The 21,416-nt window shown below is 51.3% G+C and overlaps 1 protein-coding gene across 2 annotated transcripts in view; it reads left to right on the plus strand.

Annotated features, from left to right (window-relative positions):
- SENP3 (SUMO specific peptidase 3) overlaps nt 1-21,416 on the plus strand; it is a 120,675-nt gene that overhangs the window by 91,595 nt on the left and 7,664 nt on the right. For both annotated transcript variants that reach the window (XM_086946141.1, XM_086946142.1), the window contains exon 9: nt 16,431-16,514. In XM_086946141.1, coding sequence (XP_086802267.1) covers nt 16,431-16,514 — 84 coding nt within the window. The remainder of the gene's footprint in view (nt 1-16,430; nt 16,515-21,416) is intronic.

Here is a 21,416-nt window from a genome sequence, read left to right on the forward strand (position 1 = left end):
GATGACAAATCGTGCCCCGACTGTCGGGCCTTGACGTCGAAGGCTAGGCGGGAGCGGTCCCGCAAGCGCCTCGAGCTCTGGCTGTCGGCCCGCGCCGTTCGAGGTCCCGGTCTGGAAGGAGGTCGAGGGACCGGTCGCGGGGCCAGAGTCATCACAGCTCAACGAGTCGACACCACTCGTCGGGCTCCAAGTCCTCAGGTAAGAGGCACAAGAAGTCGAAGAAGCGACAATGCTCTTCTGACTCCCCCCGACGCTCACACGACGCGGCCGGGGGTTCAGGTGACACCGCCCACACGGCCCCGCCGGAGCCGCAGGCATCGCGGCCTGCTCTATACCTGCCGGTCCCTGGGCAGAACGCAACGCCGGAGGAGATCGATGCCTTCCTCATGGCTATGAGATCGCTCACTCCTCCGTCTGGTTCCGCGGCGCCTTCGTGCCATGCGGCCCAGACTGGAAGCCCAAGCGGGTCGGGTGCTTCGGCCCCGGCGACTTCGGTCCTGACGCCGCAAGGCCTGGATCTGGATCCAGGTCGCCGCTGGTCGACCTTACGACCCCGCCAGCGTCGACTCCTAGAGTGTCACCCCAGGCGCCCCTGGTCCAACCCTCGGTCCTGATCCGACGGCGAGCTGCGTTGCTAGACGCCGCATTCGTCGCCGGCCAAAGAGGAATTCTTCGAGGATCTGGGTCCATCCTTTAACCCTGAATATCAGGAGATGGATGACGAGGGAGGCTGGGTGGGGTCTGAGGACCCTCTGGCACGTGAGTGCCAGTCATTTCAGGACTGCACACAGGAACTAGGGGAGGCCAGTGGCCTGGATACCTCCACAGACACTGGTTATGTCTCCCCTCCTACCGTGGCTACGGAGGAGGAGGCTACTTATAGTGTGGTGCTGATGAGGGCGGCCAAGGCCTTGGCTCTTGAGCTCCCCATCGCAACAGTGAGGTGTAACATCTTCAAAGAGGTCATTAAACCGCAGGGAAGCTCTCCTGAGCCTCTACTGCCGTTCAGTGAGGCTCTCGCGAACGTCAGGTTGGGCACTTGGTCCAGGCCCACTATAGGTCCTCCTGTAGATAGGAACGTCGCTAGGCGCCACCGCCCTTCTCCGGACGACCCTAGTTTTTTGTCCACCTACCCCACCCCCGAGAGCCTGGTTATCCAGGGTTCTACTTCCCGATCCGCATTTCCGACTGCACCTCCAGATCAGGAATCCAGAAGGTATGAGAAATATGGCAAGAAGATGTTCTCCTCCCTTAGTTTGGGGTTGCGGTCGGTCAAAACCCTGTGCCTCTTGGGCCGTTTCACCCACTCCCTGTGGGTTACGGTTGCGGCCGTGCTGCCGGAGTGCCCGGAGGGAGCCTGGGTGAAGCTCGCTCAAGCCCTCGCAGAGGGACGATACGCAGCGCCATACGATGTGGACTGGATACCACGGACTCGCTGGGGAGAGCGATTTCCACGTCTGTGGCGGTTCGCCGCCACGCCTGGCTGAGGCCCGCCAACTTCTCGGCTGATGTCCAGAACACACTTATGGACATGCCGTTTGATTGGAGCCACCTCTTCGGTGGCAAGGCAGATAGTGCGCTGGAACGCTTTAAGGACTCCAGGGCCAATGCCAAGTCCTTGGGCCTGTCGGTCTGTGCCAGCAATCTTCCGCCCAGCGCTCCTTTCGTGGCCACGGAAGGGGCGCCCCCACACGTCCTGCCAGCCACGGGCCGCAGACTACCATTCAGAGCGCGGCGGGCGTGGTTACCGTTGCGGCGGTAACAGGGGACAGCGGCGCGGCCAGTCCACATCCACCCCCGCAGCATCCGCCTCAAAGCTTTCCTAGTCTGAGCTTTCAGGCCCATTTGACGCCAGTGGGGGGCAGGGTTCGCCATCACCTCCTCCACTGGCGCTCCATCACATCGGACAGGTGGGTGCTGCAAATCGTCCGAAGGGGCTACTCCCTCCCCTTCGAGGCGACCCCTCCAGCCATGCCACAGCAGTACCACCGCTTGTCGGGGGATCACTTGCAAATTCTGCAAGAGGAAGTTATGGCCCTCTAAGCCAAGCGGGCCATCGAGCGCGTTTCTGGGCCAGAAGTAGGGTGTGGTTGTTACTCCCACTACCCCAGTACTTTCTGGTTCCCAAGAAGGGCAAAGGGGGCCTATCTTGGACCTGCGGAACGTCAACTGCTTCCTCCGGACAGAGATGGTCCAGATGCTGACTTTGGCTCAGGTCTTAGCTGCCATAGACCCGGGCGACTGGATGGTAGCGTTAAGCTTGCAGGATGCCTATTTCCACATCCCCATCCTGCCGGCCCACCGGTGCTACCTGCGGTTCACGGTAGGCCACGTGCACTTTCAGTTTACTGTGCTCCCCTTCGGCCTTACCAGCGCCCCACGGGTGTTCACGAAGGTGATGGCGGTGGTAGGAGCTCATCTGCGCAGGTTAGGAGTTTCAGTCTTCCCCTACCGCGACGACTGGTTGTTGAAGGTGGGCTCACCCCAGACAGTCGCCAGCCACCTCCAGACTAAGGCCGACCTCCTGCACCTGCTGGGGTTCTCAATCAATGTGCAGAAGTTGTACCTGTGTCCCTCTCAAAAGCTTCTCTTCATCGGAGTGGTTCTCAACTCGGCGCAGTTTCGGGTTTATCCTCCCGAACAGTGGGTTCTGGATATTCAGACTCTGATTCCGATCTTTCAGCAGTTATCCTCTGTCTCGATCAGGTTGACGCTGCAGCTTCTGGGGCTGATTGCCTCCTGCATTCTTCTGTTGCATCACGGCAGGTGGCGGATGCGGGCTCTGCAGTGGGATATGAAGTTTCAGTAGGCCCAGCATCAGGGCAACTTGTCTGACCATGTCTTGATCTCGGAGGGCACTGCAAGACAGTTGCAGTGGTGGATCACGGACCGCGATTGGGTCCGCGGCAGATCCCTCTCCCTACCCCAACCGGAGCACGCAGTTGTGACTGACGCGTCCCTCCTGGGCTGGGGGGGGCCACATGGGAGAGGCGGAGATCAGAAGCCTCTGGTCTCCGGCAGAGTCCCGGCTCCACATCAACCTTCTGGAGCTGCGAGCGATCCGGCTTGCACTGAAGGCATTCCTCCTCTCTGTCCGGGGGAGTGTAGTGCAGGTGTTCACGGACAACACCACCGCCATGTGGTACTCCAACATACAGGGCGGGATAGGGTTGTGGACCTTACGCCAGGAGGCTCTGCGCCTCTGGCAGTGGCTGAAACATCAGGGTGTGACCCTGGTGATTCAACACCCGGCAGGTTCCCTGAACGCCAGGGCGGACGAACTCGGCCGTCTGCATGATTGATCATGAATGGCGTCTGAACTCTGACGTGGCACAAGGTCTCTTTCAGCAGTGGGGAGAGCCTTGGTTAGATCTATCTGACGTGGCACAAGGTCTTTCAGCAGTGGGGAGAGCCTTGGTTAGATCTATTCGCCACAGACGAGAACGTGCAATGTCATCAGTTCTGCACGTTGGACTTTCCAAGGCGGCACTCGCTCGGAGACTCTTTTCGTCACGCGTGGAGTTGCGGTCTATTGTACGCCTTTCCGCCTATACCACTTCTGCCCAAGTGCTGAAGAGCAGGCGCGACCGTGCGCAAGTCATCCTTGTGGCTCTGGACTGGGCTCGAAGAGACTGGTATCCCGAGCTACTCAGCATGTGTCAGTCGATCCCCCGATTTTGTCTGCCTCTTCAGGAGGACCTTCTGTCGCAGCAGCAGGGGACAGTCCTCCACCCGAACCTGTCCAGCCTCCACCTCCATGCGTGGAGATTGAGCGGCAACAGTTGAGGCCATTTGACTTGCCTCCTGAAGTCTGTGGTGATGTTCTGGCAGCCAGGCGTCCCTCCACAAAATCGGTATAAGCCTGCAGGTAGAACAAATTTGTGGCATGGTGCACAGCAAAGGCTGCGGATCCCCTTTCTACCCCTCTTTCTGAGGTTCTCCTCTTTCTTCTTTCCCTTGCCCAGCAGGGCTCTGCTCTGGGCACTATCAAGGGCTACCTCTCTGCCATTTCCGCCTTCTTAAGGCTACCTGATCAGCCCTCTTTGTTAAAGTCCCCAGTTGTAAATAGGTTCTTGAAGGGAATCACTCATATGTTCCCTCCTGTTCCTTTCGTGATGCCTCAGTGGGAGCCACTTCATAACTGTCCTCTTCGTCTACTTACCCTTAAAACTGCATTCCTGGTTGCCATCACCTCTGCCAGGAGAGTGAGTGAGCTCCAGGCCCTTACTTCAAAACCTCCGTTCCTTTCAGTCCATCAGGACAAAGTTGTGTTGCGGACGCGACCCTCTTTCCTGCCCAAGGTAGTCACAGCCTTCCACATCGGGCAGTCCATCACCTTGCCCACCTTCTCTCCGCCTCTGCATCCCTCGAAAGAGGAAGAGAGACTCCACCGTCTAGACCCAACACGTGCCCTCTCATACTATCTGTATCGCACACGCCAGTTCCGGGTGGATGACCAACTCTTTGTTGGTTACGTGGGCGCTAAGACAGGCGGTGCACAAACTGACCATTTCCCAATGGGTCATCTTGTGCATCAAGGCTTGTTATAAACTGGCTAAAAAGGAGCCTCCTGTGGGGCTGCGTGCCCATTCCACTCTGGCCACGGCAGTTACTAATGCCCTGGGTCGGGGAGTCCCCTTGCAGGACATCTGTCAGGTAGCTACATGGGCCTCGCTGCACACGTTCGCTAGACACTACTGCCTGGACAGCCAAGTCCGGAGAGATGGCTTTTTTGGCCGTTCCGTTCTCCAGGACTTTCTGGTGGGATTATTGGTTCGCAGACCCACCACCGGGGTTGGTATTGCTGGGGTATCTATTCTAAGGTAAGGAATCTAATACTAACATGTTTCTTTCAGATGCACAAGTTACTTACCTTCGGTAACAATATATCTGTAAGAAACAGTAGTTAGTATTAGATTCCTTACCGCCCCACCCATCCTCCCCGTTCTGCGAACCGAAATCTAGGGTTAAGGTCATCCCCTTTCAGGGCCCTAGTTTCTTGGCACCAGTGTTGGTTTTTATCATGGCTCTGCGTTTCTGGCGCGGAAAAGCTGTGTATAAGAACTGACGTCGGTGCGCGAGGGCGGTGTCGAAGTACTCCTGCGACGTCATCCCGGAGCCGCAGACGACGCCTACTGACGCGCAGGGGTACTGTTACACAAAAATGTCAGGATCCAGGCTGACGCCTGGGGATATTGTAAGGTAAGGAATCTAATACTAACTGTTTCTTAGATATATCTTTACCGCAGGTAAGTAACTTGTGCATTACGTACAGCACGCTAATTATTTGAAGTGTGCTTATTACTAAGGAGAAATCGCACACTAATAAAGATGAAATTGTCTTTCTCTGAGCACCCGGCCATCCTTCACGCCGTGAGTGGTGTGGATGTCCAGCAGGCAGGGGCTGGGGTAGATGAGTGGAGCAGGAGTTTGATTTATAGTAGTGCTTCTTTCTGCTCGCATTTTGCTGGTACTCTTCAGTTGTATTTAACTGATCATGTTGATAGGCACCTACGGCTGAAACAACAAACCAGTTATCATTCTTTTACAAAACATGTTTTTGTAATCAGTGCGTTGCTGCAATGGCAAGATTTCAACTTTACAAACTGAAACACTTAAATCATACACTCTTCCATAAACCTTGAAAATAACAGGAGAGGATGTAGTCTTATGGTTAGAGTGGTGGACCTCAAATCTGACGAACGGGGTTCGAATCTCGGCAATGACGCTCTACATCCTGTGATTCTGGGCAAATCACGTAATCTACCCATCCCTAACAAAAATGAATGTGCCCTTGTGTAACGCAACAGGTGCTCATGTGAAGCGCTTCAATACCTTCAGGTCGAGTTAGCACTATTTAAATCTGAGGGGGAAAAAATAGCAGTGAAAACCAGCCTAGCTTTATTTGGAGCCGTGCCATCATGCTACATGATTTGTGAGGAGTGCCCAAAACCATGAACATGTCACCCAGCTCTCACTTCAAATGACAACACATTGATTCTAAATGAACTATGAGAACTGCCTGCCTTGCCTACAACGCCCAACTCCCCCAGAAATCTCTCATTTCCAAAAAGGTCTCTCTGTACCCCCCAGTTCGAGAGGTGTGAATGCAGAGCCTCCCTTTTTAGGCAAATATCTGAAAGTGCTGACTTAACCTTCGACTTATAAAAATGTATTTGGACCTCATATACACTGTACATAGATTGTCTATATACCATGCATCAATGAAGAAAGCAAGCAATAATAAAAGCAAAGTGTTCCATAAACAACGGTAAAACACTGTTTCAGTTGTTTTTTATGGTGCAAAAATGAGTAACCACTGAAAAGCACTGTTTTTTTGAGGTATTGAAATCACTGGAAAACCCTAAAAAACACCACCAGAATTTACCAAAAATAGAAACTGAAAACAGGAAAGCCTAAATATATCACACTGGCATCAGTGTGGATTTATTACAAGGAACTGTTTGGTACCAAACTCTTCTGGGTTCAGTGAAGCGCTCATCGTGCTGTGGAACGAACGTTGTCAAGTTCCCAGCCCATGTACTCTATTGCATTCCTTTCACTTACAATATTGGGGAATAGACCCTACTACTGAAGGGGCATGTCTGCTCATGCCGATATGCCCACATGTGGGATACAGTGCACCCTACCTTAGAGCTGGCAAGGAATACTAGAGGGCTGACTTACCTTTATCTTAAGCAGTGCTAGCAGGCATGGCACACTGGCAGCGTGTTAGGTCGACTTGGTCATTCTTTCACCTCACAGGGGCAGGCCAGCTGCAGGGGAAGTGGAATGGTCCCAGTGAACACTTCAGCCTCCAGGCCCTAGGCACCCAGGGTATCACTTACTAGATACTTACAGGGGGGCAGAAGTACCAATCTGGGACATGTTTTGAAGGAAAACACTGGTACTGGAAACCTGGACAGCAGGGACCAAATACTCTACAGTCCAAGTTGAATCAAAAGCCAGGCAAAAAGTTTGGTAGAGGTACTAAAACAAAACCCCATTCTCTCACTAATGATCGCACATTTTGGGCCAGTTTATGGGTCAAGTGCTTTACAATTGGGTTGAGCAGATTATTAAAGTTACTCGACCTGCCGGTCTAGTAACATCTTCATGCATTTTACTATTGACTCCTTGTCGCTTACGCATGAATTGTATAGGAAAAACAAACCAATCAGTGGCAGCAGATCTCAGACTGGGATGATTCTGTGATATTAACACCAACTAAGAAACCAGCACTCAAATGTTGATCTTCAAAGGACAGCTACAGAACCCAATAAAATCTAAGCTTTTTCTTACTTTGGCTACATTACCCCAGGATGCGGTGCACATCTTAATGGACAAAAGAGGAAGGTCAGTTGCTCATAAATATTGTGGAACTAAGAGTAGTGAGGTTGGCCTTAATAGCATTTTTGCTCATAGTGCAAAATCTACCCTCCCAGTGTGTCTACAGAAACCACGACAATGCTTTACGTATTGAAACAGGTAGAGACTCGTTCACTTGCGTGGTCATAGGAAGCCTACAAATTGTGGACAAGGTAGTTGGGTATATTTTAGACCGATCAGCAGAACAAGTCCTAGGATTGCACAATGAAGTGCAGATCGTCTGAGCAGACAGTTTAGAGATGTCCAGAAAATGGAATTGGATGCATCTGTTTGTTTTGGAGCTGGGGCTCTCCCAATAGGGACATGTTTGCTACAGAGAAAAAACATAAATGCAAAAATTTTCTAAGTAGGTGAACATGTCCAGGATATGGATCATCTATAATGATGTCGATCATCTATAATGATGTGGATAGGTTACAAAAGATCTATGAAATTCAGTGTTCTGAAATGTAATCCTTTCATTGCTGAACTAACATTGTTCCAGTCTGGCTACAGGGAATAAATCTGAAAGACTATTAGTTATAGATTCCTTACCTTAGAATTACCCTCAGGCGTCAGATTGGATCTGGAGAATTTTTCTTCAGCAATGCCGCTGCGTGTCAGTTGGTGGCGCCGGTAGACTCCGCGTCCGTCGTCTGCATCGTGGTTGCCAGGGTAACATTACGGTGCCTACTTAGATGCCGCTAGTTTTTTATTTTTCCGCGCCAGCCTAGCACAGATCCAGAGAGAGCTTACCCCTTAGTTATTCTTTGACTAAACTTTTGTCGATGTCTTTTTGTGAGTCTCCAACTTCTGGTGTGCAAGGGATATCCCATAGTCAGACCGGATTTAAGCTTTGTGACTCCTGTCAAAAACTGATGTCCGTTACGGATCCGCACCTCATGTGCCTCTGGTGCCTGGAGAGCAACCACGACCCGAAGTCTTGCTCAGACTGTCGGGCCACGAATTCGAAGTCTGTGCGGGAGCGGTCCCGAAAGCTTTTAGAGATCTGGCAGGCAGCCCTTCGTCGCTTCCGGTCTCGCTCAAGGGGAAGGTCTCGAGACCAGGGCCAGTCCAAGTCTTCACACTCATCCGGTGATGAAGTGCAAGAAGAAGGTGAAGAACTGTTGCTCTTTGTCTTCGCCCCGTCGGTCGGCTGACGCGACGCTGGACCTGAAGCATCGTCACTCGAAGTCTCCGGCGCCTGATTCTGGGACGACTCCGTGCTACCCCTCATTTCCGGGAGCCGGAATGTCCCCTGCCCAGCTTCGTACGTTGTACAAAGCCCTCCATCGTGTGTTTGGGCAACCTGACTCCCCTGGTGCGTCTTCGGGCCCTGCAGAGCTGGTTGGGGGGCTCTGGGCCTTCGATGCCTGTGGCTCTGGCGCCGCAGGATCCCCTTAGATATGGGCCTGGATCTAGATCGACGCCAGTCGACCTTACTTGACCTTTCCCGGCACCAATGCCGGCAACACCCCCCGCCGAAAGTATGCATCCTCATCCTAGAGATGGACCCGAAGCCAGAACGACGTCGGCCGACTTCAAATCAGACACCGGAGGGTACTTATGTTCTCTTGTTTATCTCAGGTGTACCCTATCGCCCTGAGGGTGGTGATGATGACTGGGGGGGTCGCTGGACCCTTTAACAGATCGGACTGGAGAGAGGAATTGGGTGACATCAGTGGTCTGGATACCTCCCCAGACCTTGGGATGCTTTCTCCCCCTACCGTGGCTACAGAGGAGGGAGCGTCCTATGCAATAGTGGTGCGTAGGGTAGCCGAGGCATTGGGCCTGGAGCTCCATATAGAGGCAGTCAGAACTAATCTCCTGCCAGAGGTGCTGCAACTTCCTCTGAACCACTCTTGCCCTTGTGGCGCCCCGGCTAGGGCGACTGACTCTGGAATCTGAGGATCACGGCTCGATCCCCGATGGCAGATTAGCCCAGATTAGCCCAGCACAATGTGACTCTGGGCAATAGCTTGCTTAATTTTCCCGACGGCCCCCAGCGCCTAGAGACCCTCACGGGTGATTGTGTGCTTTACAAATGTGGATTATTATTCAGTGAAGCCCTCACGGACGTCCTTCTGGGCACTTGGTCCAAACCTAGCACAGAGGCTCCTGTGGAACTGACAGTTACCCACCGCCCGGCTCTGGGAGATCGCATTTTCATCTCTCAACACCCTTCCCCTGAGAACTTGGTGATCTATGCCTCCTCTTCCAGGGGTGCATTCCCTTCCCACCCCCGCATATGGAATCCAAGAAGCTTGATCATCTTGGGAAGCGTATGTTCTCTTCCAGCTTGGCGCTGCGGTCCGTGTATACTGCATGCCTCTTGGGCCGCTATACCCATACAGTCAGGGATATGGTTGCGCAAGTGCTGCTGGCTTAGTGCTCGGAGGAGGCTCGGACCATTCTCCCCAGGCAGTGGTGGATGGGAGAGATGCAACAAAATTCACAATCTGCTTGGATAATTACAGCCGAGACTCTGGGCATAGCGATTGCCACGTCGGTAGCTCTTCGGCACTACGCCTGGTTGAGGAAGTCTGGTTTTTCGGGGGATGTCCAGTCAACCATGCTGGACATTCCCTTCGATGGCAGTCACCTTTTTGGTGACAAGGCAGACTCGTCGTTCGAGCAAGTTAAGGCTTCTCGGGCAACGGCCAGATCCTTGGGCCTCGCTGCGTCGTCCTGTTCACCACAGTCTGCCTTTCGTGGCTACGGAAGGGGCACCACACCACTTCCGACCCAGTCCAGCCACTGGCCCGCGCAAGCTGCCCATCCTCTGCGTGGCTGCAGACATGGGACCCAGCGACGCGGGACTGGGAACCAGCGGGTGGGCAAATCCACCCCTCTTCTTCCCGCTCCCAATGGGTGGCAGGATCCGCCATCAATTCTCCTACTGGCAATCCATCACGTCGGACAGGTGGGTTTTGCAGATAGTCCGAAGGGGCTTCTCCCTCCTCTTTGAGACAAGCCCTTCCTCCATGCCACAGTCTTTCCATCGCATGTCGGAGGATCATTTGGCTCTTCTCCGCCAGGAAATCCCATCTCTCTTGGCCAAGGGAGCTATCGAGAGGGTCCCAGCGCCAGAAATAGGTTGTGGTGGCTATTCCTGCTAGTTTCTGGTGCAAAGGCTTGCGTCCTATCCTAGACTTCAAGGCCCTCAACCGCTTCCTCCAGAAGGAGAAGTTCAAAGTGCTAACCTTGGCTCCGGTCCTGTCTGCCCTCGACCCTGAAGACTGTATGGTGGCGTTGGACTTGCAGAATGCCAATTTTCATATTCCCGTCCTGCCAGCCCATAGCCATTACCTATGAGTCATGGTAGGCCACGAGCAATTTCAGTTCCCCGTGTCCCCCTACTGCCTTAGCAGTGCCCCTCAGATATTCACGAAGGTGATGGCGGTGGTCGCAGCTCATCTGCGCAGATCAGGGGGTTACAGTCTTCCCCGATCTCGACAACTGGCTGTTGAAGTTGACCTCACCCCAGGCTGTCGTCCCCCACCTCCAGACTACGGTGGACCTCCTGTATTAGCTGGGGTTCCCTATCAACGCGCCGAAGTCACAACTGACTCACTCTGTCGGTCTGTTTCATCAAAGCTGTTCAGGACACAGTTTAGTTTTGGGCCTATTCCTGAGCAGCGAGTCTGGGATATTCGGGCTATGGTACCGATGTTTCAGCCATTGTCCCGGGTTTTGGTGAAAATGAGGCTGCCAGGCCTCATGGCCTCATGCATCCTGCTGGTGGATCATCCCATATGGCACATGCGGGCCTGGTGATGGAACAAGCTTGTGGCATGGTGCACAGCAAAGGCTGTGGATCCTCTTTCTGCCCTTCTTTCTGAGTCTCTTCTGTTCTTTCTTTCTTGGGCCCACCCGGGCTCTGCTCTGGGCACTCTTAAAGGCTACCTGGCAGCCATTTCTGCTTTTCTTTGGCTACCAGATCAGCCCTCTTTGTTCAAGTCCCCTATTGTAAGTCTGTTCTTTAAAGGCATTATTCATCTTTCCTCCATCTCCTTTCATAATGCCTCAGTGGGACTTGAACCTTGTCTTGATTTACCTTATGTGCGCTCCCTTCGAGCCTCTTCATAGGTGTCCCCTCAGGCTCCTCCCTCTCAAGACTGATTTCTTGTTGCCATCACCTCTGCTCGCTGAGTGAGTGAGCTTCAGGCTCTTTCTTCTAAACCCCCTTTCTTCTCAGTCCGGCCAGAATGGTGCTTCGAACGAGACCCTCGTTCCTGCCTAAAGTTGTCACTCCCTTTCACATCGGGCAGGCTGTTACTCTGCCCACCTTATCCTGCGCCCTTCCAAGGAGGAGGAGAGACTCCGTCTGGACTAGAAACGTGTGCTGTCTTTCTACCTATTTATTTATTTATTTTCGCGATTTCTAGAGCACCTGGTGACCCGTAGGCATCCCCGCGCTATTAAACCTGTCGATATCCAGAGGGGGGAGGAGGGAGTGTTTTAATTGGGAAACAGGAATGTTTTAAGTTTCCTACGGAACACTATGTGGGAGGGTTCCAGACGTAGGCTGAGGGGGAGTAGGTTCCAGGCTGTGGAGGCTTTGACCGAGAAGCGGCGTCCGCCGGAACGAGCCTTCTTGAATTTGGGCACCGTAGCAAGATGTTCGGCGTCGGAGCGAAGGGATCTTGAGGCTTTGTATGGGGTAACCATATGTTTAAGCGCGTCAGGGCCAGCTCCATTCATGAGCTTGTGGGTGGTACATAGGGCCTTGAACTCTACTCTCTGGCGAACAGGGAGCCAGTGTAGGGCTTTGAGGGCGGGCTTAGCCGACACTCAAGGGGAGAGGTTCATGATGAGCCTGGCCGCCGCATTCTGGGTACGTTGGAGTTTGGCCAAGGTGTACTCAGGGGCCCCCAGATAAATGGCATTGCTGTAATCGAGCCGTGCCAAGACAAGGCCCTGGACAAGTAGTTTCCTGGATGGGAGGGGGAGAAGAGGCAGGATCTTGCGGACCGACCGCAGTAGACCGAAACAGGTGCCTGCTGTCTTGGTTGCCTGCGTTTTCATGGTGAGGTCCGGTTCTAACCAAACTCCTAGAGTCTTGATTTCATTTTTAGGAGAGGGGATTTCACCGAAGGTGTCGGGCCAGGACGTAGGCGGCAAGGTCGTCCGTTTATTGCCTAGGAGCATGATCTCGGTCTTTGCGCCGTTCAGCTTCAAGGCCGAGTCACACATCCAGGTATGAATGTCCTGGAGACAGTGGAGCAAACTGTCCGGATGGATATCCAGGTGGGACAGGGATACGACAAGTTGGGTGTCGTCAGCGTAGTTAATTATTTTTATACCGTAGGGGGCCACTACGTCTTCCAGGGGCGCCATATAGACATTGAAAAGGGTTGGGCTGAGCGACGACCCCTGGGGAACTCCGTTCTTCAGTGGAAGAGGATCTGACCGGGAGTTGCCGTCCCACACCTGAAAGGATCGATGGGAGAGGAAGGATTCGATCCATGCTCGCGCCGTACCCACAATTCCTGCCTTGGCCAGGCGGTGTAACAGGACACGGTGATCCACCGTATCGAAAGCGGCGCTAAGATCCAGGAGGATCACTGCCACTGATCCCCCTGAGTCTAGGATACACCTTGCCTCCTCGATGACAGCGAGGAGTGCGGTGTCCGTGCCATGGCCGGGTCGAAACCCAGTTTGGGATTGGCGCAGATGTTGTGGGTTTCGAGAAATTGGGATAGCTGTAAGTTGACTAGTTTTTCAGCCATCTTACTGATGCAGGGGAGCAGTGAGATCGGTCTGTAATTGGACATGTCGTCCGGGTTTAGTTGGGGCTTTTTCAGCAAAGCCTTCACGACTGCGTTCTTCCAGTTGGGGGGAACCGTTCCACTAGCTAGGGAAGAGTTGATCAGGTCCCTGATGGTGGGGGCTATGGTGGAGGACACCTTTTTTAGGAATCTAACCGGGGCTGGGTCCAGGGGGGAGCCACTTTTCATTTTATCAAGCGTGGCCATCACCTCGGGGAGGGAAACTGCTCTGAAAGTTTTCAGCTGTGGGCCATTGTTTTCATCCGCTGTGTCCAGGATGGGAGGGCTGATGGTAGGAAGGGAGTCCAGTATCCGTAGAATTTTAGAGTCAAAGTATTTTGCTAGATCCTTGCTTCTGTCTGTGGCGGGGGAGTGAGGGGGAGGTGCTGTAGGGATGTTTAGTAATTCTTTGACAATCTGGTAGGATTCTTTGGCTGAGTTGGTCGAGGTTTTTATTCTGTTGTCGTAGAATAGTGATTTCGCGGATTTCAAGGCAGTCTTGTATTGTCTAACCGCATTGCGATAAGTATCCTTGTTGCTGTGGAGCCAATCTTTCCTCCAGGCTCTCTCAGCCTTTTTACACACTTTGCGCAGGGCTCTAAGATCAGAATTGTACCAGGGGGCATGGCCCTTGGTTTTGTTTTTCACCTCTCGGTTTTTGATGGGGATGAGGCTGTCAAGGGAGGAGGAGATCCAGTCTCTGACCTGAGTGTCCGCCGTGGTGGAGTCGATTGCAAGAGTGGGGGTAGAAGCGTCAAGCGCCAAGGCCCAGTTGTCAGTCGAAAGTCTGGCCCAGGATCTATCCTTGTTGAAGGTTGGAGGGTTGTGGGGTTTCTTGAAGGCCCCCGGGAGATGGGTCAAGACCAGGAAGTGGTCTGTCCACGGGAGGGGGATGGAATTGGTGAACTGGAGGGAAGGGATGTTCGAGAGTACAGGGTCGAGTAGGTGACCTTTCGCATGCGTGGCTCCTGAGTTAGTCAGGGAGAAGCCGAGGGCGCCAAGTTCACTGATTAAATCGGACGACCCGGTGTCTGTTGGGTCATCGAAATGAATGTTGAGGTCCCCTGTAATCAGGAAGTTGGAAGTTTGGTAGGCCAGGGAAGAGACGGATTCCAAGAAAGCGGTGGAAAAAGGGCCGAAATGACCAGGGGGTCTGTAGACCAGAAGGCCTGATAGGGAATAGGTCGGCGAGAGCGTCAGTGTGAACAGACAGCTCTCCGACTCCTTACTCTGGATCTCTGTAGAGCGGCAGGTGAAGTAGTCTCGGTGGATGATGGCTATCCCACCACCTCGACCTATAGGGCGGGGTTGGGACATGATGAGAAAGCCCGGGGGGAGGGCCGCGACTATGTCGGCGTTAGAATGGCTAGTGATCCAGGTTTCGGTGAGAAATAGTATATCCAGGTCGTGGTCGACAATTAAGTGGTTAATGTGTAGGGCGTGTTTGGGGAGCGATCTACAGTTAAGTGTCGCTAATTTGAGGCCCGGGAGAGGGACGGCCAACCTGGGAAGGAGTAGGTTTCCAGGTTTGCAGATGTTACAGCCGACGAAGGGGACATTTGGGTCATGTATGTCATGACAGTTATTGTTTTTCGAGGGTCTGAGGCTAAGGAGATCTCGCCGAGAGTAGAGTCTCCTAATGGCGGTAGGATCCGGCATGGGGGCTGGCCCTAGGCCCGGTCGTGCGCGGACGGGTGCAGACGGGCTTACCTTAGGCGCGCCTTCGGCGCGCAAACGGCGCTCCCGCTGCGCTCGACCGCTGCGCTGGTATGGCCGGCACATTTGTAGTCCTTGAGGGTGGGCGTGGCCTCGCAGTGGGCGTGGCTAGCGCTTAGGGCGTTCCCTGTCTCAGCGCGGAACGCTGTCTCAGGGAGGGGTGAGGAGGGCTGTGTCGGCGCGTGATGTGGGCGCTTTCAACAGGTGAGCTCCTTTTTAAAATCACAAGAATAACAATTTTACAAGGTTTTTTAAAAGCAGTTGGTGAAATAACAGTCCTCCGGCTTCCGCCTCAGAGGATAAGTACAAGTGAATAGCGAACGCTTAAAACCAGCGTATTTGTAGTCCTTGAGGGTGGGCGTGGCCTCGCAGTGGGCGTGGCTAGCGCTTAGGGCGTTCCCTGTCTCAGCGCGGACCGCTGTCTCAGGGAGGGGTGAGGAGGGCTGTGTCGGCGCGTGATGAGGGCGCTTTCAACAGGTGAGCTCCTTTTTAAAATCACAAGAATAACAATTTTACAAGGTTTTTTTAAAAGCAGTTGGTGAAATACCTTGACCGCACAAAGGATTTCTGAGTGGAGGATCAACTCTTTGTTGGCTATGTGGGTGTCAAAAAAAAGTCTGGCTGTGCAAAAGCGTACAATCTCTCGATGGGTAGTCCTTTGTATAAAGATTTGTTACGCTTTGGCTAAAAAGGAACCTCCAGGGGACCTGCGAGCTCATTCCACTAGAGCTACGGCAGCAACCATTGCTTTGTCACGTGGAGTTCCAATCCTGGATATCTGCCAGGCGGCCATGTGGGCTTCTATGCAAACGTTCACCAGACATTACTGCCTGGATAGTCCAGTCCGGAGGAACTGCTACTTTACCTGTTCTGTCCTCCCGGACTTTCTGGTGTGAACTTGGTTCGCAGACCCTCCTCTAGGGGATGGTTTTGCTGGGGTATCTACTCTAAGTTAAGGAATTTGTAACTAATAGTCTCTGTTAAGATGAACAAGTTACTTACCTTCAGTAACTATGTATCTGTAAGAAACATAAATTAGTTATAGATTCTTTACCGCCCCACCAATCCACCCGCTCTGCAAACCTACTTCTAGGGATAGGGACTCTCTTGCAGGGCCCTCGTATGGCGCACCAGTGGTTAGTGTCTTTCATGGCTTTGCGCTTCTGGTGTGGAAAGTCGTGTCAGAACTGACGTCTGCGTGGAGGGGCGAAGTCTAAGTAGCCACCGCAACGTCATTCCGGCAACGCCTATGCCTGACACGGAGTCGACCAACGCCACCTACCGACACGCAGGTATATTGCTGAAGAAAAATTCTCCGGATCCAGTCTGATGGGGGTCATTCTAAGGTAAGGTATCTATAACTAATATGTCTCTTACAGATACATTGTTACCGAAGGTAAATAACTTGTTCTTCAAGCATGTGAATCTGACAGATATCAATGTCTGAGATCCTCGTTACAGGTAAGTAACTTTTTCCCTTACGTTCTATGTTTTGAGGCTGTAGGATGGAGGAAGACAGTCCCCCATCTTGATTGTGTATGTAAAATAAGCTAAAAGGTTTCCTCCGTCTTTCAGCACATTGCCAAGTACCTCCAAGCAGAAGCAGTAAAGAAGGACAGACAGGACTTCTTCAGTGGTTGGAAAGGTTATTTCAAAATGGTAAGTGGCCCTGCAACTGCATTTACACTAGGTGAGTTTGGATCTTGTAAGGTGGTATGACCTGGACTTATGCACTTTTGCTTGAGGTCCATAATTAACTGTTTGTTGCTTCATCATGCAGTTTTTAGTCTAGGTTTCAGGTGGCTGTTTGCTACTAACCAGAGTGTTGCTTGACCCCATAACCTGCAATTCACTCACTTTCAGCCTCTGGGAGAGGAAAAAGGTTGTAACACTGCAGATGGGAATTCTGTTCCTCGAAGGTGTGCCAACATGGTCTTATTCATTTGCCTATTTTGAGCTGGTAGCAGGTGCCCCTACACATTTAATCTGTATTTTACTGCCTGTAATACCCAGTATGATGACTGTTTTGACTCTGGTTTTAGGCCATCAGGAAATTAACTACTATTAAATTATTCACAATCGCAAAAGAGGATGATATGGAGTTTTAGATTCTTGTGTTGACTGAGTAAAAGGACAGGTAGGGTGAATCTAATTGGTCCTGATAACCCCAAATAGTGCACAATTCTCTAGAGACACTGCGGTCCTGGTTGGGTATCACTCGATCACCTACCCTGGGAATGTGAACTAAGGGGATATTTTGAGGACTCAATAGATCGGAGTATTTTGCAGAATCGCCTTTAGGTAAGGGATCGCCACTAGCCGAAGCAGTGATCGCAGCCATTAGGTTATCATCAATCCTTGTATGTGAACTAGTAATCGCAGCCACAAAAAATCTAAACAGCCGCTTTGGTTGCTTCATCAGCCAATGAATTCCCTGCAACTTGTAATGCGTTGATGACTCAATGTTTGAATTACATGATCCAGTGACAAAGCATCCTTAAGTGCAGCCCCCTTGCCCCATAAAAGCGTATGCTAGATAGCCTTTCCTCTAGAATCTGCCAATCTCTGTAAGTGTCAATAAGGTAAATTACCAATAAAGGCCTGGACGCAGTAATATGAATCAAACACTAAATGTGGGGAATTCTGAATTCGTAATCTGCAAAGCCAGGGCCAAATTAGCCAGTTGAGCAGTGCAGTCAACTACGTTTTCAGTGCTTTTTTTGTGCCTGAAATACGTTCTTTCATGACACCTTTTACTGCAGCACATGCAGCAGAGTGCTTGGGCTTATTACCATCCGCGGGCTGCACCATCAGTATAGATTATAAAATCATTTTAATCTAGTGACAATATTTCACTAGACAGAGTATTGTTCATACTGGAGGTATTGTCTTTGTAAAGTAGGGCAAAACCATAATCTACATCAGTAGCAGTCAAGGAGAAAGCCCACTGGATCCTTCTAGGTTACAAGGCTTTCGTGTTTGGAACGCTGCCCTTGGTGACTGCCTCTAAACCCGGAACAGGAGACACCACAATTAAGCGTTTCACCAGAGCCAATGAAAGTTCCTTCAGAACAGCTGTTTTAACTGCAGTCAAAAATGTTGATGCAAAATTCATTTCATAATCCGAATATAAATGCTATTTTTAAGTAATCAGCACTGTTTCTCCTTCATTAAGTAAAATGTGTAAACACTGGAGCCTGCAATTATGTGGATTACCAAGTTGGTGGTATTATCACGAGTATGTCTGTGTTTAGACTCAAACAAGTCTACGTTTGAGAATAGTTGTGTGTTCAGTAGTTGTGAGAAAGTGCCCTCTTTCTTGCATGGTATGCCCCCACTTTTTGCTAAATTGCTGATGTTCTTGGAGTGTGCCCTGGGCCCCTGGTAATCAGGCCCTCAGAGCCTATGTTCCTTCCCTAAAACTGAATTGAAGCCTAAACCCAATTGGCAGCTCTGGCCACATGTCAGCCCCTGGTAAATGATACCACAGGTACCCAGGACACTGTGGCCAGAGAAGGCCTCCAAGGGCTGCAGCACTTATTGTGCCACCCTTGGAGGCCCTGTACCCTGACACTCACACTGCCTTTGCAGGCTGTGTGTCTTGCTGCAGAACAAAGTGAAGGTCGACATGGCACACACCCCTGTGTGCCATGTCCACAAACCACTGCCCTGGCATACATCAGTCACCCCGATAGCTGGGTGCCCTATGCCAGTGGTGAGGGTACAGGTGCATGAGCCCTGTACCCCTAGAGTACCCAGGCCTATTCCTGGGCACTGTAAGTACAGTGCTGCCATTAAGAGTATATGGTGCTGGGAGTTTGTCATTACGAACTCCACAGCACCATAATGGCTACACTGAAGACTGGGAAGCTTGGTGTTAAACTTCTCAGCACATTAAACCCACATTGATGCCAGTGTGAGATTTAATGTAAAATGTACAACAGGGGGCATCTTAGAGATGCCCCCTGAAACTCGACCAACTTCTAATGAACTGACTGAGTGGCTGCCTAGACTGCCACCACCAGACATGTTTCTGGACCCCTGGGTCGAGAGCTGTTGCTCTCGGGCCCTGAAACAATGCACATTCTGGGACAAGGTGCCAAGCCTCCACCCCCAGGATGGGCAGGGTTCACATAGGAGAAATTTCAAAAGCATGCCTCCTTTGTGAGCCTCTCCAGCCCATTTGATGCTTTCAGCAACCGGTCCCCACTGGTTCTACCCCCCACTTTTGGTGGGAGAACCGGCGGGAAAAACAAGTGAGGAAGAGGGGTGTTCCCCCCTCTGTCAACTTCACCCCTCAGGTGGGGGAGGCGAGGTGAGGCACAACCTCGAGTCTCTGCCATCTTGAGGATGGGGGGGACCCAGCCAACCAGGGACAGGCTCCTGCCCCCCTGCCACTGAGGAGTGGCAGAATAATGGGTCTACCCACCCCAGGGAAAGGACCCATTGGTCCCTGCCCTTTACCTACATGTAACGCCCCTAAATGTAGTATTTAGGAGTCGCCCTGAACCTTGCTTCCTAAGATCCAGAAACAACAAGAAAAGAAGAGAAGAAGGACCGAAGAGCTGTGCAGAGCTAACAAGAGGACAACGCCCACTGACTTGCCCCAGCCATACAGGCCTGTCCCCCCCCCCCCCCCCTCCCCCTCCCTCGAACCTGCTCCTGAAAAATCCTGGTCATCCTGCAGCCAGCAACCTCAAAAACTCTGGAGGACCTGCCTGCCTGCCTTCACTTCAAAGACTGAATCTCCAGTGAACACCGGACTTGTTCAAACTTCAAATTCTGGCTCCGGCCTGGCACCGCGAATCCAGCCCACTCTGCACCCGCCGAACCCTGCCAGAGCGGAAAAATATCACAAGGTCAACCCAGCGATCCTGACCCGAGATCCAGCGACCCCCTGACCTGCCTCCAGCCAACGCCTGCAGCCTAAATCCAGAATGCCCCTCTAACCAAGACCAGGAGCTGGTAAGAAGATCGACCCCAAAAGGCACCCCTGCACCCGACACCCCATGGCCTTGTTTGCCCCAACAGAAAGTGCCTAGCCAACCCTTAACTTCCCAACTTATGTCTCCCAAGTGGTGGTCGCACCCAGAAATCCTTAGTCTCCCTGCCTGCAGTGCTTTTGCAAATCAGAGGTTAGTTAGAACAACTGAAGACCCGGATCTTCATAGGTTATTTCACAATATGACAATCAGTGGTTCTAACATGTATAATCATTTTTTCATCTAATAATCTGTGGCTTAAGGATGAATAATCATGTTTGAAGTTTAAATTGTATGAAAAGAATGAATTATATGTAATTAGTATATTTCTAAATTTTCTATCTTGAAATACGGTGAAAGAAGAAAATAAGAAGAAAAAATAAAATATATTTTTCTATATTAGTTGTATTGTGTGTATATATCAGTTTGGTGGCCTAAAGTAAATTTGCTTTAATAATCTTATCCAGCACTGAACCTGGTGCAAAATTCTTTTCAAAAGCAAACCAGAGGTTCTCCATAGAAAACAGGGTGCCAGACGCCAAAACAGCACTCTGTACCCGGCTGCCCCAGTGCCGCTGAGGGTGCACCTTTTGTGCTACTTAGTTTCCCCATTTGCCCTGACCTTAACCCTAGGAGCTTTGCTTCCACAACCCAGTGGTTTGCTTGCCAGCAGCCACCAACCAGAGGCCCCTATCCCCCATTGGATAACATTGGGCCTCAACACTCTGCACCCGGCTGCCTTAGTGCCGCTGATGGTGCAACAGTGCACCACTGACCCTGGAGGACCCCTGAGACTAACCCCAGAACCTTAACTCAGTCGATTACTTACCTGAGAACAGTTAACCTGTTATCCCTCCATAGGATAACATTGACACTTTTTCTCCCAAAAGTTTCCAAATGTGGAGTTTTGAAATCGAAAAATATACTTTAAAAATCGCACAAATAACCAAAACGTGTGAACTTGTCTGTTTGCAGGAAATATCCCAGTGCTGAATCTAGGTATCCAGCACGGAGTTAGAAAAGTAACTTGCCTGCAATTTACAGTAAAAGCCTATTCATTTCAATGGACTGTATTTGCGAAGTGTTGCATACTACTGCTCCCCTGTAAATCAAATTAAAATTTCTATTGCATTTTCAAACTGTTCTATATCCAGTAGCTTATTACTGAAAAGTATTTAATGCTTACCTGTGCCAGGCTTGCTTGTTTCTGAAAATTAACAGTATATTTCTTTACAAAAACAATTGGCCTAGAGTTCAGTTCTTGAGTATGTGAATTCATCTGACGGAGTGTGTACATCGAATGCTTAACACTGTCCTCTGATACTGCCTTACTGCTCGACCACTCTACCACAAAAAGCGAGTAAGGTTCTAACTAACTTTATGAATAACATAGAATCCGTGGGTCCCTAGAAGAATTATATATAAACAGACGAGTAAACCGCGCAAACCAACAGGAAACCAAACATTGGGGGAAGTCTTATTTAAGAGGACTGAATCCCATCACCCACTGAGGTGTCATGCTTCATCATTTGGGATCTCCTCTTGGCTGCAACCTAGTGCAGCCAAGGAGCTACAACTC

The sequence above is a fragment of the Lissotriton vulgaris genome, chromosome 12 (assembly GCF_964263255.1).
Source record: "Lissotriton vulgaris chromosome 12, aLisVul1.2, whole genome shotgun sequence".
Lineage (NCBI taxonomy): Eukaryota > Metazoa > Chordata > Amphibia > Caudata > Salamandridae > Lissotriton > Lissotriton vulgaris.